The sequence below is a fragment of the Amphibalanus amphitrite genome, unplaced genomic scaffold (assembly GCF_019059575.1).
Source record: "Amphibalanus amphitrite isolate SeventyFive unplaced genomic scaffold, NRLGWU_Aamphi_draft 000132F_arrow, whole genome shotgun sequence".
NCBI classification, from domain to species: Eukaryota; Metazoa; Arthropoda; class Thecostraca; order Balanomorpha; family Balanidae; genus Amphibalanus; species Amphibalanus amphitrite.
The window spans coordinates 180058-196907 of NW_024881627.1; the positions used below are offsets into that span (position 1 = coordinate 180058).

A 16850-nucleotide genomic window follows, 5' to 3' on the forward strand; every position below is an offset into this window, starting at 1 on the left:
CAGGCAGGGCAGCTGCAGCTCCCGGCCAGAGAAATAGAACATAGCAGTCCTACGACCGGTGCAGGGGCCGGAAGCGTTGGCCCTTTAGCATAGACGCTTCAGACTGTCCAGTCGCAGGTATCAGAAGTCTCTGCCACCTGTCTACAATCACAGCAACTCCTGTGGCCAGCTCTAGTCACAACGGCGGCCGATGACGGGCGCTAACCGCTCACCGAATCGAGAGCAGCGGCCGCGGGCAGCGGCGGGCGTGCATAGCGCCGGCCCGTGCGTCTCGCGGCGACAATCACCAGCAGACGGCACTAGAGACGATTTCTCTCTCCTATCCTCGGCTGCGTGCCGCTATAGCTGAACGGCCAGCAGAGGTAGCCAGCGAACGGAGCCCAGAGGCCATCGGACGGAGCCCAGCAGTTAGAGGGCATCAGACGGTGGTCAGCAGCCAGGCAGCTATTACTGAGAGTCGGCAGTCGGCAGTTGACCGCCAGTGATCAGCGGCTGGGGTTTAGGTGATTCTTGAATTCTTTTAGTCACCTTTCGAAGTTTGTGTGTGGCTACCACCAGTCCCAACGTTATTCTTATAAGGCGCTAAAATTTAAAGGGCAATGTGAACGCGCTCTTCGAAATTCCTCAGACGGGCTTAAATCGACAATCCGACCAGATTACAAAGTCTGTCTCTTAGTGTTCTCAACTATTTTAATATCTCCACTGGGACAGCTCACAGAGCAGAAGCCCGTATACGACAGCAGGTGCGGGGACGGACGGTCACCGCGTCTCTAGCCAGCCACAGGCCAAACGACTTCCCCGTCCGCCAGTGGCGCCGTACAGGGACAAACAGCACATCCGGCACATCACCGGACGGAGCACACAAAAACCCGGCCGCCGACAGCCCACCGAGCGCGTAAGTGGCCTGGTAATGCATCGTCGGCAAACGGGAGAGGACAAAAAATATACCAAAAAGAACACGGGGACACGATGCAGACATACGGCCTGGCTAGAATGGTGCCAATCAATTGGAAGATGACATCCGATCTCTCATCACGCTGATAGAGTCGGGGCCGCTCTCTAGGTCAACTGTCGCACGAATGGTCGTCTAGTGGCCCGTTCCAGGTTTTATTGTCCCAGTGACGTAAGGGCGAGTGTTTCCAGTCACCGGGTTCTCCAGCATTACAGACTATTTCTACATACACTATCAAAGAGGCGAGTCGTTAAAAGACCATTCAGCCTCGCTGCACGCTATAAAGACTAGAGAGTAGGTATTGCAGCTCAATTCAGTACGGCAATCACAACGGCTCAGTAAAATAGATATCGCTGATCGGTTTTACAGTCAACGAAAAAAGTGCTCCCAGCAACCGCTTATCTGAACGACATAACTCACGACGGAATGCAAAATGAATCAATATCCGAACCATCTAGAAAAGTTTACGGGTCTAGTCTCGCGACACCTTTAAAAATAGCGTCTGGATGGCGCTATCAAAAGTGATTGGATGCTTACATTAGGAAACAGTGCCATGCCTTTTACGCGGCTCATCACACGAGGCAGGGTCACAGAATCAGTAGCGGTTATAACATGGTCGCTCACACGATTTTATCAAAACACACCCTATGTCGTTGGCAGTGCTTAGTGCCTATCTGATTGACTGCGGTTCCGCTAGGTATTGATACCACCGTGTTGACAGAACATTTGGTAACCTATCTGATTACCTGGTGCTTGGCAAACGGCAACGGAATGAGGCATTAACAACCAATCACCAATGCACTGGCGGATCCAGGGGGGGGGGGCACCGGGGCCATGGCCCCCCCCAAAAGCCTGAAAGGGGGGCCAACATATCTTTTGGCCCCCCCCAAAACGCTTGGAGAAAAACTAATGTGAGAAGGTTGCGTAGTAGACACCTACTAGAATCAGCAGCGTGATTCAATAGCGTAGAGAAAGTCAGGGGCGCGGGAACTACTTTCAGACTGGGGGAGCACACCATAATAGAGATCAACCTAGGGTCCCCCCAAATATAGTTTTCTCACCGGTTTTAGGCCACTTATTTTCCATCCCTTGGCTTTTTCAACAAAAAAAAAGAAACAGTTGCAAAAAAGGACGGTAATCCGTCTGAAAGTTGTGGGGGCACCGCCCCAACTGGCGGATCCAGGGGGGCCACCGGGGCCATGGCCCCCCAAAAGCCTGAAAGAGGGGGCCAACATATCTTTTGGCCCCCCAAAACGCTCGAAGAAAAATTAATGTGAGAAGGTTGTGTAGTAGATACTTACTAGAATCAGCAGCGTGATTCAATAGCGTAGAGAAACCCAGGGGCGCGGGAACTACTTTTAGACGGGGGGGGGGGGGGGGGGAGGTCACACCATGATAGAGATCAACCTAGGATTCCCCAAATATAGTTTTCTCGCCGGTTTTAGGCCGCTTATTTTTCATCCCTTGGCTTTTTCAACAAAAAAAGAAAACATTTGCAAAAAGGAGCGGTATTCTGTCTGAAAGTTGTGGGGGCACCGCCCGCACGGCCCCAGAGTTGGGGGGGGGGGGGGGCAAGCTGCCACCACTGCCCCCTCCCCCCGGTTCCCGCGCCTATGGAGAAACTACCGGGTTTACTTTACTAGCTTCCTTCATAAAGTGTCGTCATGTCTTATCGTCACCCGAGAAGGTCTTATTGCATAAATATCGATTGAGCTGTCAAGTTAACAAACTTGCTGTGGCAGCCTGACCTGACATGACCCGGCAACTTTTCATTCACGGAATATGCGCAATAAATTTTTTAGGAAAACTCACTGAGTTTTCGTTGAAAAAAATTGTTTTGTTTCGTAATTGCACAAGAAGCATATGAGGGACCTTTTTGTCCCTTCCTGCGAAACGGTAAAAGACTTATTTCGGTCACAGCTCAGGCCAATCTCTAAGGGTCAGTCGGGTCACTTATTTCTTAAAAGGGTCCTTACGGCATCCAAGGACCAATTCCGGCTTTTGAGTGCGCCACATCAGCATTTGATGCTACGACAGATGTCGAAATCTGAATATATGTTACAGGCCGTATGAAAATTCGGTCTGTTTCCAAACGGCCTGGCCCAGTCAGGCCATATGAAACTACCTGAAAACACCGGCCGTTTGCAAACTATGACCTGAAATATCAGACCGTTTGAAAACGACCTAGTTAGTTTCGGCCTAGCGGATCCAGGGGGGCCACGGGGTCATGCCCCCAAGCCTGAAAGGGGAACAACATATATTTTTTGTCCCCAAAAACACTTAAGAAAAATGAATGTGAGAAGGGCGTAGTAGGTAGAGAGAAAATACCGTATCATTAAAAATCTGTGAGCTTGATAAAAGTGTTGGTCTTGTCTTCACCCAAGAAGTTCTTATTGCACACTTTAACCATGGATGAAAGAACCTTCATCCCCAGGTTCTCCTTCATCCATGCTTTAACTCTCGATCGACGTGTGAAGTTATCGTGTAAGGTATCATGAAGCCGATCGCGACGAAACTTTAGTACCCTCATGGTGACAAATTCTGAAATTTTCATGACCCTGACCCAAGTGAACTTTGACTTGTGGCCTATTTCTCGAGACTGTTTGGCCATGTTGGAGGCCATGTTTGGCCGGAATAGCGATTCGGCGTATGTCGGCTCACATTATCCGCGCTTTTATAGTCTTTTCGTGGTTTAAAACGCTCAAACATGTGATATGATGTTGCTCCCACGCATTAGGGCGGATGCCAATGTCACCTTACGGTCAAGTCAGGTCATTGACCTTTGATGACCTCGGTGCACTTTTCCGAGTTTAACATGTTTCTAGGATAGTTTCGTTTAGCTGATTTTGAATTTAGCATTTTGCAGCCATTTGAACATTTACGAAGTAGTTTTGATGCCTTCGTATCATGTTACGTAGCTGCCAGTGGTAGTGGACACCTGCTATACGGACGCCCATAAGTACCCCTACTGGTTGATCTGACCTGACCTGCCCCGACATGGCCTAAACGCATGAAGACATTATCTATGATCCAAACTAACATGAAATTTGTGATCAGCACAAAAAAAAAACGTATTACAGCCTTACTTTAGGAGGTTCTGACAGGTCCTGATTTTCCCGTCTTTTGGGTCTGTGACCTGACCTGGGCGGTGTTTCACGGCACGCTGCCAGCCGCTGCCAGCGCTGATGGCACTTTTGGTTTCAATGGAGACATCAACAAGCCTATACCCACAACACTACCGAAGGCTGACCTTAGCTCGCAGAATGCGCTGTCAGCGGCTGTCAGCACGACCGTGAAACACCGCCCTGGAAGGTCAACCAATGACCAAGGACCTTAAAATCGGGTATCATCGGCTTCGTCTCGTCACTCACGGGCAACACGCCTGTTTTTTTCCGCGAGCTCTAGCTTAATCAGGGGCCGAACGGCAGGGGGTCCAACCGACACCTCCCAGCCCGCGAAGGCTGCGCCACGCACCGACCCGGAGCGGGCTAATTGGTCGACAAAAGCAATTTGAAGTGTTTTCAAAGTAATATTTAGGCTCGGGTTGGGTGGGCTACCATTTCTATATTTTTTTATTTTTAGTTTAAAAAAATATCGTTTCAGGGCTGTGACGAAAAAATAAGTGGCCTAAATCCGATGAGAAAACAGGATTTGGGGGTACCCTAGGTTTGGTTACTTGCAGGAGTTGCCCCCCCCCCCCAAAACGCAAGTCTGGATCCGCCAGTGCACCAATGTGATTTCTGCAGCTTGGTATGAAACAGCCAATCGATGGGAAATTGTTCGGCAAGTAACAAGCTGCATACCCTGGATAGTGGCTAGATATCACGAGCCGGACCGTTTACATGCTCAGTTTGACTGGAAAACATTCGCGAAAAGAAAATGCATCGTTCTATTTAGCTCATTCCTAAGACAGCGTCGGAAAGAATCAGTGAAATTCAAATGCGCTAACAACAGTCCCAACGCAACCCAGTTTTCTGCAACCCTCACCGCGGCGGCTTACTAACTAGAGCACACTGCAGCGACAGCTTTATGTACAGTCCCACGTCACGTCCTAATCGGCTTCCCACAGGAACTCGCAGTCGCCCCAGGCCCTACCCCTTCTCATTATAGCCCACAACCGCCGCAGGTCACCCCAAAACGCTTTTCACAGGAGCATACAACCGTTCTGTCCATATCCCCTTCACAAAGAAGCACACAGCCCCGGGTATGGCCCAAAGTCTGCCTCCCGGGCAGGCAGACTGTGTTCCGGGGACCCGCCGTCGAGCGGGTACTTTCTCCTGCACGGTGCACGCGCCGTCACCGCGCGAGCTGCTCGTGACTGCCGACTGGGCTGTCGACACCGGCGCCGAATGGCGCCATTAACGCCGCGACATGCCGCCGCCGCACAGCCCGGTCCGACAACCAGCGCGAGTGTAAGAGCTGGGCAGGATGACAGCCACGCCACAAGAAGGTAATCACGCGAGCGAGCAGCCACAGTAGTTACAGGTGCGTAACAAGGGAGGGAGGGAATGGGCCTTGGAACATCGGATCTCAGTCACTAATGAGAGACCAGACTGCGTCACACACAACACAGTTTTTTAAAACGTTACCCCGAAGGTGTTGCACCTCCGAAAAATGTCACCCGTGGTACTTATTTTTATGCACCAGTATAGCGCCTTTTGGGGCGACTAACGGAGCGAGCGAGGGGTGAGTCTTGCACGTGCGAAATTTCGAGGGGGTACCTCCAACTGACTTGTGCACGGCACCCTACTGACCGGTTTCTAGCGATGTGCCAAATTTGAGCACAATCGGCCCAGCCGTTCTCGAGATCTGGGAGCGGCACCCTGCACGTGCGCACGTGCAAAATGGGTCCCAACTGACTTGTGCACGGCACCCTACTAACTGGTCCCTAACCGTGTACCAAATTTGAGCGCCATCGGTCCAGCCGTTCTCGAGATCTGGAAATGACCCCTGCACGTGCGCACGTGCAGCAGCACCCCAACTCTGGCACATGGATATGCAGTGCCTAGTGGGTGCCTATCTACATGCCAACTTTCAGCGCAATCGGCCAAGTAGTTACCGAGATATTGCAACAATTACAAAACTGACACCTCTTCGTTTTGCACGTGGCACGTGCATAAGGGGTCACCCACATGCATCGGGAATAGTCCAATACTTGGTAGAAGGAATGAAGCTACCCTACAAAATTTACCGCATGTAAATCGGTCAAGTGGTTGCTGAGATATAAGCCTCGCAAAAGCGTCCGCACGGCCGGCCGGCCGGCCGGCCGGCCGGCCGCTCATACTCAGAAATTTCCGTTAATCTAAGGAAAGACTACGCTCGCTTCGCTCGCTCCGTAATAAAGACAGTCAAAGGTCACATCAAAATACATTATTGTGGCACTCCCACATGATTATGCATGCAAATGATGAGCACCATCGGCTACGCCTATGGTCATATTTTACTTAAACAAAATGAAAGGCATCCTGGAGTCGAGGAAGTGCAAAAGAAAGCGATGAATGAATCAAAAGTCAGATTATGAGCGTCACCGGAACTCGTCGCCCTGCGGCGGCCCTGTCGCCTCGGCCGGTCCCTCGCCAGGTCACACGGGTCACCGGAGGTCACCGGGGCCACTCAGGTCAACCGAGGCGCCGTCGCCGGCGGGAGAAAGGTGAGTGAAACGGCGGCGGGCGGGCGGCCACCGCCGGCGGACCGCGGGCGCCGCTGCCGGCACTGGCCGACCGCACCGCCACGCCGGCGGACGGAGCAACAGGCCGAGGAGAGGAGGCGGAGGAAAGGAGGAAGGGAGAGGGAAGTGAGAGAGAGAGAGAGAGAGAGAGAGAGAGAGAGAGAGAGAGAGAGAGAGAGAGAGAGAGAGAGAGGAAGAGGGGAGATAGAGACAGAGGGAGAGAGAGAAAGGTGGTGGTGGGGGGGGGGGGCAGACAGACGTGCAAAGAGGGAGAAAATAATGTTTTTTTTTAAGAATTAAACTATACCTATTACCTAAGGGAATAAGGGAAAAGGGGATGAGAAAGGGTAAAAATAACAGGAAGGAAGGACAGGAAGCGAGAGGAATTGAAGAGAGGAGAGATAGCATGGAAGACGGACAGAGTGAGAGACCATGATTCCCCCCCCCCTCCCCTGGCTAGCCTCCCCGGCCGCTCACCTGCTGTGTCCGGTTGTCGATGCCTTTGAACACCTCTCCAAACGACCCCTTGCCTATCCGTTCTTGTTTGGTAAATATCCGCTCGGGGTCGATTTTCTGTAACAAAGGAAAATCCAGGTCAGTTGAGCCGTCTCGGACCGCTCGTCTGAGCCACACGGCGGCAGATAAGATCACAGCCAAACACGATAGATCACGATCGGGCACGGCAGGTCACACGGGTCACGGCGGGTCATGGCGGGTCAGGCCACTTCTCGCTGCGTAACCAGAAACGCCTCAACAAACATGGAGCGCGGGTCGCGCCCGTCGCCGGCAGGATGTTGACACCGGCTGATGAACGGCGGTAGTGGTACGGACGGTCACTGGGAGTGTGAGGCGGTCCACACTGGTCTCACACTGAGGAACCCCTGTTACGGAATATGGCCTCAAATACAGCAGGCGTGCGTTTTATGACCTCTGAATACCATAACCATCCACTATTGTGAAAACGGAAGACGTCAGTTCTCCTTTAGAACATTCCACCTTTTTCAGACGACTAGCACGGACGGACTGGCAAAAGGTCATCTACAACAAAGCACTGCTGGACAATAATTGTCGCACGAGCAACATACAGCTTCACCACGACCAGCCGACCGGCAGACGGCTATATATCCTTGTCATCCCGTCTCGCACATCCCCGCGGCGCGCCGGTGGGTTTACACCGACCGGTGCACTTTTTACGGCGGCCAAGGTAAGCCCGACTGAGACGGCGGCCTCTGTCAGCCTACATCCGGCGCATTCTAATCGGGCCTCAACGGGAGACCGGCGGGAAATGAGCCGCGCACCGAAATCTCTCCAGATTCGCACAGATTCCGCCGGATTCCGCCCAGCTGATTCGGGATTCAGCTGCGCCTGAGAGGAGAGCAAAAAGCCGGAGAGCAGGTTTAAGAGGCTTACGCACAAATGTGTCTGAAAATGGATGGGCCGCTGGTTTACACAGCTCGACGAAAACAGACCTTTCCGAGATTTAGAAATGTCAGTGAGCGGCGACTATTAGCGACGCCGACAAGACGGGATAGCAGAACAGCGTTCCACAATCCTTGCTGTAAATCCATAACAACCCGAGGGCTCTATTCGTCCAACACACAGTCAACGCCAAATGACCTCACCACCGGCACAACCGCGAAGGGCAACGACATCATCACGCTAATCACGCGGGCGCCGTCGCGTTATCGCCACCATTAGCGGCGGGTTCCCAGGGGCTAGGCCGGCCGGCCGGGCGGTGTCCGACCTTCGGCGCCGGTCGGCACCGCAGGCCCTCGGGCCGCCGGCCGCCGCCGCCCCAGGGCCCGTTCAAATGTGATGTGATTATGGCGTGTGGTAGCCGCCGGTGGTGGCGGTGGTATGGCGGCCCTGGCCTACCCGAGGTCGGGAGACTGTCCTGAACCGCCCGCCGCTGAGCATAGAAGAGAACTGATAGAACTCTGACAGAGAGCATGGCTACAATAATAGCACTTCGCCCACTCTCCCCGTATTCCACCAGACAGTGATTCAGTCCGCTGCTGGATAGCTCTCCCCACATTCACCCCCTCAACCCGCTCACCTATTGAGAAATGTGGTCGGGGTCATTAGCAGCACGCCGCTTCCCACAGCGCCATTAACAGCCGGGTCATTAGCAGGTGCCAACACACTCCGTCCGGAAACCAAACCAGACCCATACCCATACCAGGCCTGTAATTGCAAACCACCTACCGAAGTCCAGAAAAGGTCGGATACCATTACTAGACCCAACGACCGATATCAAAGCCAATAAAAAACCTGGAGACCACATGGAGAGCTGAAGACCATCACCAGAACACACCAGGCACAATTAGCACACCCAATACCAGACCTCGCGGAGACCAATCGGACCCGCCGCAGACCATCGCCCACCCGCCCATCACCCATTACCCGATCCGGAACCCGGCACAACCCGCTCGCTGAATGGCCGCCTCCCACCGCCATTCTGCTGACTAATGCGCCCGTCGACACGTGAACAAAAGTACGCCGACCGGCGTGTCGCACGAGCGGCGGTCGGCACCGATCGCCGAGAAATGGGTCGCCGCCGCTGTGCCGACACGCGGCGGGATGCGGCAGACGGAGCAGGCAGAGCACGCACGCCAGGCACACATAGGGAGTGGGAACAGGCGGCACGTAATAACGTCTGGACAACACATCTCCAATATACTCCCTATTCAGGATCTCCATTATCGAACACCATTGTGCAGCCCAAATTATAATGATGGACAAGTAATATATGATTTGATCATACAAAGACCCAGTGTCCTGGTACCATTGATCAGGAGGCGTGGTGGAGATTATCGCCAAGCTCAGCCTCAGCTCCGAGTTCTGATTGTCACTTTCAAACTTGTCACAAATCCCGCTCTCTTCCGACAGTTTGACGAGGGCGCTCTGGGAAGTCCTGAGCTGATTATCACCCGGCCGCGAGGGGTGCGCACAATTAGCGCGCCCCCGGTCCCCGGCGAGATCAGACTGACGTCATTCCGCTGAGTCAGACTGCGGGAGACCGGCCCGGCGAGCCGGCGGGGATCTGCAGTCCTACCACCTTCCTAGGGGGCACAGAGCTGAGTCACGGAGAGGAGAGCGGCCCCCGGCCGGGACTCGGCACACGCTGCCCCTGAGCCGGGGATGAGTGACCCGTGAGTCAGCGGCTCAGAGCGGATCGATCAGCCAGTCTTCCGGTCCCGTCGGAGAGGTGGCCGTCCCCCGACGGAGGGGCGTGATCAGGCCTCTGCTCAACACGCCGACCATTCCGGTCAGACGCCAAATTTTAAAACGAATGGGAGCCGCTTTAGGACATATCACAACACCAGCTAACACCTGGGGGACGTAGAGAAGTCGCAGCGCCACCGACTTAAAAACAGAGGCATCCCAGGGGCCGAACTGATGAGATAAATCCCCGGCTCATCTGCAGCCGGCCGGTTCATTTTCCAGGTTTACGGGTGCGGCTCGGCCGGCGGCGCTGCGCCGGGCGGCTGCTGAGGGAGTCTGTCAGCCACATCAGTTCCACGGGCTGCCTGGGATTACCTGAGCAGCCACCCAGAACGACCGGTCGCGGCCCCGCTGAGCTCCGAGGCGGCGGCCGTCACAGCGGTCCGAGTGGCAATCAATAGCACGCGACAGGCACCAAAGGCGCGAGCTGGCGCCGCCGCCGCCGCCGCAAACGGCGACATAAAACGGCGCCGCGACACCGGGCCTAACCGGGCGTGAACCCGCACATCAATAGCCCTGTCGGCGCCACCATTGTCCGCCGAATGTCGCCAGTTAGGCAAATTTGGACTGATACCGTATGATACCGCTGAAAAGAATGTATCACGCTAGTTCCTGGCGGCAGTATAATCTGGAGTTCCCCGTCTGAAGTCGACTCGGCGCGCGTCGCTCGGCGCCCCTGCCACTGCCGCCGGCGTCCGGCCGCCGCGGCCCGTCCGGTCAGAGGCTGAGTCATGTAACACGGCGGTTTCTCGTGCCCAGGGCGGGGCGCGCCGGTGTTGTAGTCAGCCCTTGCCAGAGAGATGCTCTGCCGGTCCAGGTGTATTGTCGAGCACAACACAGAGCGAGGTGGTCAGCTACAGTGTCGGTCGAGACCGATGCAGGTACACGTCCGGCCTCAGTGGCCGCCGGGGGTCTTCTCACAAGCACGCGGAGCAGATGTTATGCGTCCAGCGGCTGTGGAGCCCTGTGGTCTTCCCGGACTGGTAACACGTCCGGCGCCGGTGGTGGCTCTAGGTCTTCTGCCGGTCCCCCCGATCGGGAGACTTCAGCAAAGCTATCCTACTCTTGGGGCGTAGCCCTCTAGCCTACGTGGCAGCTTACTATTGGCCAGGAGAGGATTTCATATATGGTTACACAGTTTGCGATTGGTCACTACCTCGTCGGAGGTGGGAGATGCACTGCCCGAGGCTCACCCGGTACTGACTAAGTGTGACTAAACTATGATGGACAGGTATGTAAACGGTAGATCTAAAGCTTTTGTTAAGTACAGGGCAGAGCCGAGATAGTTGAATAGCGCGCGCCGCTAAATCCTCAGAAGATGGACATGCGTGACACCGTGACGAACCGGCTTTGGGCGGCGGCGCGGCGCCACGGCTGGGCGGCGGCGCGGCGGCACGACAGCGCAGCGGCGTTCGGCGAAGTCGGCAAAGTCGGCCCCATATGGCAGAGATAATGAACGTTAAAGATGTCTAATTGAAATAGGGCCACCACGCAGGTAAAATCGAACTACAAACTATTTAATCCTAAACCCACTAAAATAGAAGCGACGGTTAGCGTAGACAAACAACAATAAGCAATTAATCGAGAGAGACGCACGTTACACACCTCCCCCACCCAGGGCAAGAGCTTTGACCAGGACAAAGCAGAGGCCGACGCCTGAAGGGCGAAGGACGCAAGGCACACAACAGGCACGACGAGAACGCAACACAGGGAGGGAGGGTGGGAAACGCGACGGACGAACGCGGAACGCGACGGACGAACGCGACGAATAGCACTTGTGCACTCGCTGCAGTGCACGGAAGCAGTGGTTGCAGTCCATGACGTGAGTCATCGTAGCCCACGGTGTTAGATGATGACCTGGATCGTGAGCCGTCGAGTCAACAGGTGACCCGGATTGCTGGTGCGCGGGGGCACTTCGCTTGGTAGCGCACGTCTGCGCTCGGTGCGGAACACTGAATCATACGGTGATTCGGATAGTTCCTCGGTCCATTGTGATGCAGGCTCGGCACCGGGCTCGCACTCACACTGAAAAGAGGCCTCACACCTGGCCATACGTGGCCCGTCGCGGCATATCCGTTGTGGCACTAGACTGAGCGCTGAATGATGCCGGTGCATCGTTTACAGTTACCACGTGCTGGCTCTGCTAGCGAGCCGAGCACAATGTGACACTCGTCAAGTTATGGCTGGCTCGTGATAGTCTCGAGAAGTGGAAGCTGGGAGGACCAAGGGAGGACAAAGGGAGGAGCGGTAGGTAGCCATGAAGCGTGAGCAGTAGCGGTTAGCGCAAAAGCATAGTAGCGGTCAAGGACGGGGCCTTTAGTAATCATAGGCGACGTGTTCGGTATTATCAGCAGCAGCATTCATTCTCAAAAACATCCATCCATAATGCATCCGTTGTGACACCTATGGTCCCAATCACAACGACCAATGCATCGTTGTGGCTCCTACGGTCTCCACCACAACGACCGTGTATTACATCAGGCTAGGGAAAGCCAATCAATAAAAAAAACTAAGTATTCGGAAGCTTCCGGTAACAATCTGATGAGTCACCTCAATCATGGTGCTACATCACGGCAAATGGCTGTTGAACGTCAACGTCATTTGGATTGCTAGCTAAACTGCCAGCCAATCAGTTCCAGATTGTACCTTCGTCTCTCGATTGCAGGGCACTCATAAAAAATATTTGTCTCCTCTAGTACGCAGCTCTGGTGTACGTTCCGTCGTACACAACCCTTCGAGAGGCTCGAGACCTCAGACCTAATCGTGCAGCCTCTGTGGCAGCGGTAACATCCATGCTCTCCACTGTCCGGTAACTGTGGCGAGATTACAGTGGGGTCACCTATTGCTGCTGAAGGGTTCTGAAAATTTGCAGTGCACCTGTCTAGTACGTTTGTTGGCTTTACTCAGAAAGGCAGACCAACATCAGTCACCGTGCGTGACTTGACCACACTCGGTCACCAATTAATATATGTTCCTCTCCTAGGTAAATGCCTCCCTAAAAAGATTCTTGCAACATCATAAGGGATTATCTCAACATCGTAGTCCTCTTTCGGGCGTAGTCATCAATTGCACTAATTCTGTTCGGCCCGTTTACATTTTTATTTCGTTTTGTAGGATTATTCAAGTGGCCTAAATTAGTGCTTTTCGGAGCGATTACACAAATCTGAGTTTATCAAGGTCTGGGTATTTAGGTTCCGGCTGAATGGGCGCTTGATTGACTCGTCGCTGTTGGGTTTCGTGATCCTTCCGTCCAAGATAAGTGTCTCTTTCGTTAATGATTGATAATACCTCTAGGCGTTCGGCTCGCTCACTAGAATTTAGATCAAAGAGGTCGGCTTTGTTTATTTCTGCGCGCCATAAGTCTAGTTTGTCGCCAAATGGATTTATTCTTAATAACTCTCGGTCCTTTGCAGGCTGGCGTTGGGGAACACTGGTATTTTTCCTTGTTACCTTCACCGAGGATTTGGAGGATTCAGAATCAGGATCATGCAGGCGGGACGAGTTGGATTGAGCCATGATTGACACAATTGAGAGCCAAAAATACCAATTCATAAAGTGAACAAGTTACGTTACGCTGAGGTTTACGGTAAAAAAAAATATAAAATTAAGTGCCACTCGGGAGATGTCGAGACGTACCTTTGATGGTGTCACCGAAGATGGGTCGTTCACTCGTTAACTATCACTCCACTATCACTTTCACTACGCACCGGGACGGATTGTTTCGATTACGCGCGAGAGTCTGTTGTAGCGCTGGGCGTTGAACGCCTTTGAAGCCACTCGATGAAGATGCCTCGCAGAAGAGCGTCAGTTGACCTCTCTGATGACGTCAGTTGACCTCGTTGGAGAGCGCGAGTTGAACTCTCTTTCATCAGCGGCTTAGATCGAGCGCTGGTTGAGATGGCTGCCGTATAAGTCGTGCAGATTGGGGCCTGAACTGGTACAGTTCTGATTTCAGGGCCCTTTATGGCTGTTACCGGTACGGGTACTTGTACTTCAGACTGTCACAGACGAAGACAAACGGTGCCAAGTTTTGGCGTACTCACTTTGGAGCGGTATTGTTCAGCGGCTCACTGTGAAGTATCGGCAGATGTAGTAGCCGTGAGAGCTGGCTAGTAGCAGCTGTCGTTCAGCAACGATGACCAGGTACTTGTCATCGGCAGAGTTTGTCAGCGGCAGAGTTCGTCAGCGGCAGAGTTCGGACTGAAGAATAGAATCGGCGCACGAAGAAGCAGATGGAAGTGAGAAGACGGCTTCTTCGGCAGGTTCGATCCGACGTCAGCGGCACCAATGTAACACGGCGGTTTCTCGTGCCCAGGGCGGGGCGCGCCGGTGTTGTAGTCAGCCCTTGCCAGAGAGATGCTCTGCCGGTCCAGGTGTATTGTCGAGCACAACACAGAGCGAGGTGGTCAGCTACAGTGTCGGTCGAGACCGATGCAGGTACACGTCCGGCCTCAGTGGCCGCCGGGGGTCTTCTCACAAGCACGCGGAGCAGATGTTATGCGTCCAGCGGCTGTGGAGCCCTGTGGTCTTCCCGGACTGGTAACACGTCCGGCGCCGGTGGTGGCTCTAGGTCTTCTGCCGGTCCCCCCGATCGGGAGACTTCAGCAAAGCTATCCTACTCTTGGGGCGTAGCCCTCTAGCCTACGTGGCAGCTTACTATTGGCCAGGAGAGGATTTCATATATGGTTACACAGTTTGCGATTGGTCACTACCTCGTCGGAGGTGGGAGATGCACTGCCCGAGGCTCACCCGGTACTGACTAAGTGTGACTAAACTATGATGGACAGGTATGTAAACGGTAGATCTAAAGCTTTTGTTAAGTACAGGGCAGAGCCGAGATAGTTGAATAGCGCGCGCCGCTAAATCCTCAGAAGATGGACATGCGTGACACCGTGACGAACCGGCTTTGGGCGGCGGCGCGGCGCCACGGCTGGGCGGCGGCGCGGCGGCACGACAGCGCAGCGGCGTTCGGCGAAGTCGGCAAAGTCGGCCCCATATGGCAGAGATAATGAACGTTAAAGATGTCTAATTGAAATAGGGCCACCACGCAGGTAAAATCGAACTACAAACTATTTAATCCTAAACCCACTAAAATAGAAGCGACGGTTAGCGTAGACAAACAACAATAAGCAATTAATCGAGAGAGACGCACGTTACAGTCATGGGCTCGATTCGGACAAGTTGCAAGCGCGAGCAGAATCACTGTCGAGAAGGTGTGCCCGCCGCTAGCTCAGCGCACCCCGTGGTGTCTGACACCTTGTTCTACACTCCCCAGCCACCGCACTTCTTTGCCAACCCGCCTGCCCTACCAAAATACCCACTCGCACCTCCTTTACTTTCCAACACACACGCGGTGCCTGATGCTGCTTTACCAGGTGCCGCTCGCACACCATCGCTCACCGTCGCCCTCAGGTGCCCGTCAGCGCACCTGAGGGCAACTCCCGACAGATCAACACCAGCCACTAAAGCCGGCCGAGCAGGTGCGGCAGCCGGCAGTAACAGTCCGGAGACGGCTGCTGGCGGCCCGCACTGCCTCACCGATACCATCCGGGCGGCAGCGGGTCGCCATCACTCAGCCGCCCGCTCCGCGCCCGCTATGGGCCGGGGTGCGGGCTCGGCGGCGGTCGTGGCCCCGCGATCACGCCGCCAGTCGGTGGACGCACGGTACATAGCAACCGACGGCCGACGGCAGAGGGCAGGGGGTCGCGGGGAGAGGGGAGAGGAGGAAGTGGCGGATCTCATCTCGGACGTCCGCGGAGACGGGGAGGGGGGGGATAGCAGAGGTCAGCGCCCCGGGCTCCATCAGTCATCACAGCCATCAGACGGTGACCTCTGGGAGCGGAGTGCCGGGTGCGGTACCGACAGTCGGCCGGTGACCGCTGCTCGCTGCTCACAGAGAGGGTCTGTCTACCCGACAACAGACAGCTGTGGGGTGAGCCGAGCGGATCACACAGGCTGCCGAGTGGCCACTATCGAAGGCCGAGTGGGGCCGATAAACGAGGACTCGACCTCGGCCTGAGGAATGCTGCACAATCGCTCTGACGCCAAATCACACATCTCTCACTATCCCGTCGACAGCCAGCTCATCTCACATCATATCTGCCGGACCATAAAAGCACACCGATAGCGCTCGGTCACAATCGCGTCACAGCGACCCACTACAGCTCTGTAACAAGGAGCCGTGATAGGCAGCTCACGGCTGTTGACGTCACGACGGGTCGTCCCGGGGCCCTCCCCTGACCTCGAGCTGGCCTGCCGGTCCGGAGAGGGGAGCGTGGTGGCGCAGGTGGCCGCCGGCCGCCCCGCGTGCACAAGGCCACCGCCGCAGCCGCCACGCCCGAAACTGGTCGGCAGCGGGGCCGTTTTCCTCGAGCGACTGGTTTTCCTTCGCCGCGCGGCGCGGTCGAGTTCAGCCGGAGCTCAGAGCCGCGGTGCCGCTCCCTCCCCTGTTGGACCGTGCCGCCGCTGATATATACCCGACCACGACTCCGCGCCAGGGTCACGGCGCACGGCGGCGACAGCTCACACCAGCTGGCACGAGTTAGACAGTCACAACCCGGCGACGGCTCTCTACATGGCTATATTCCGCGCAAATTACCCCGTCAGTCCTCAGCAATGCAACGATAATAGCTCGACGGTTTGACACAGTGAGCTGGGCAACTTTCCACTGTCGCACGGCCGAGGGGCGGCGTGGTGCGCCGCTGCAAACGGTAATTGGCACGGCGATGAGCATGACACGGAGTGGAGATGCGCCGTCACCGAGACACCGGACAGTAGGTCACGGCGACGGCGGCGGGCTCTGCAGGAGCGGGGCCACACCAGCAGTGTCACTCACACCCAGCGACAGAGCGCGGGGCCACACCAGCAGTGTCACTCACACCCAGCGACAGAGCGCGGGGCCACACCAGCAGTGTCACTCACACCCAGCGACAGAGCGCGGGGCCACACCAGCAGTGTCACCCACACCCGGCGACAGAGCGCGGGGCCACACCAGCAGTGTCACCC

The 16850-nt window shown here is 55.2% G+C and overlaps 1 protein-coding gene across 8 annotated transcripts in view; it reads right to left on the reverse strand.

Moving 5' to 3' along the window:
• Nucleotides 1–16850, reverse strand: part of LOC122381994 (serine/threonine-protein kinase 26-like) — a 69986-nt gene that overhangs the window by 24639 nt on the left and 28497 nt on the right. For all 8 annotated transcript variants that reach the window (XM_043366825.1, XM_043366824.1, XM_043366826.1 and 5 more), the window contains one exon: nucleotides 7098–7193. In XM_043366825.1, the coding sequence (XP_043222760.1) occupies nucleotides 7098–7193 (96 nt within the window). The remainder of the gene's footprint in view (nucleotides 1–7097; nucleotides 7194–16850) is intronic.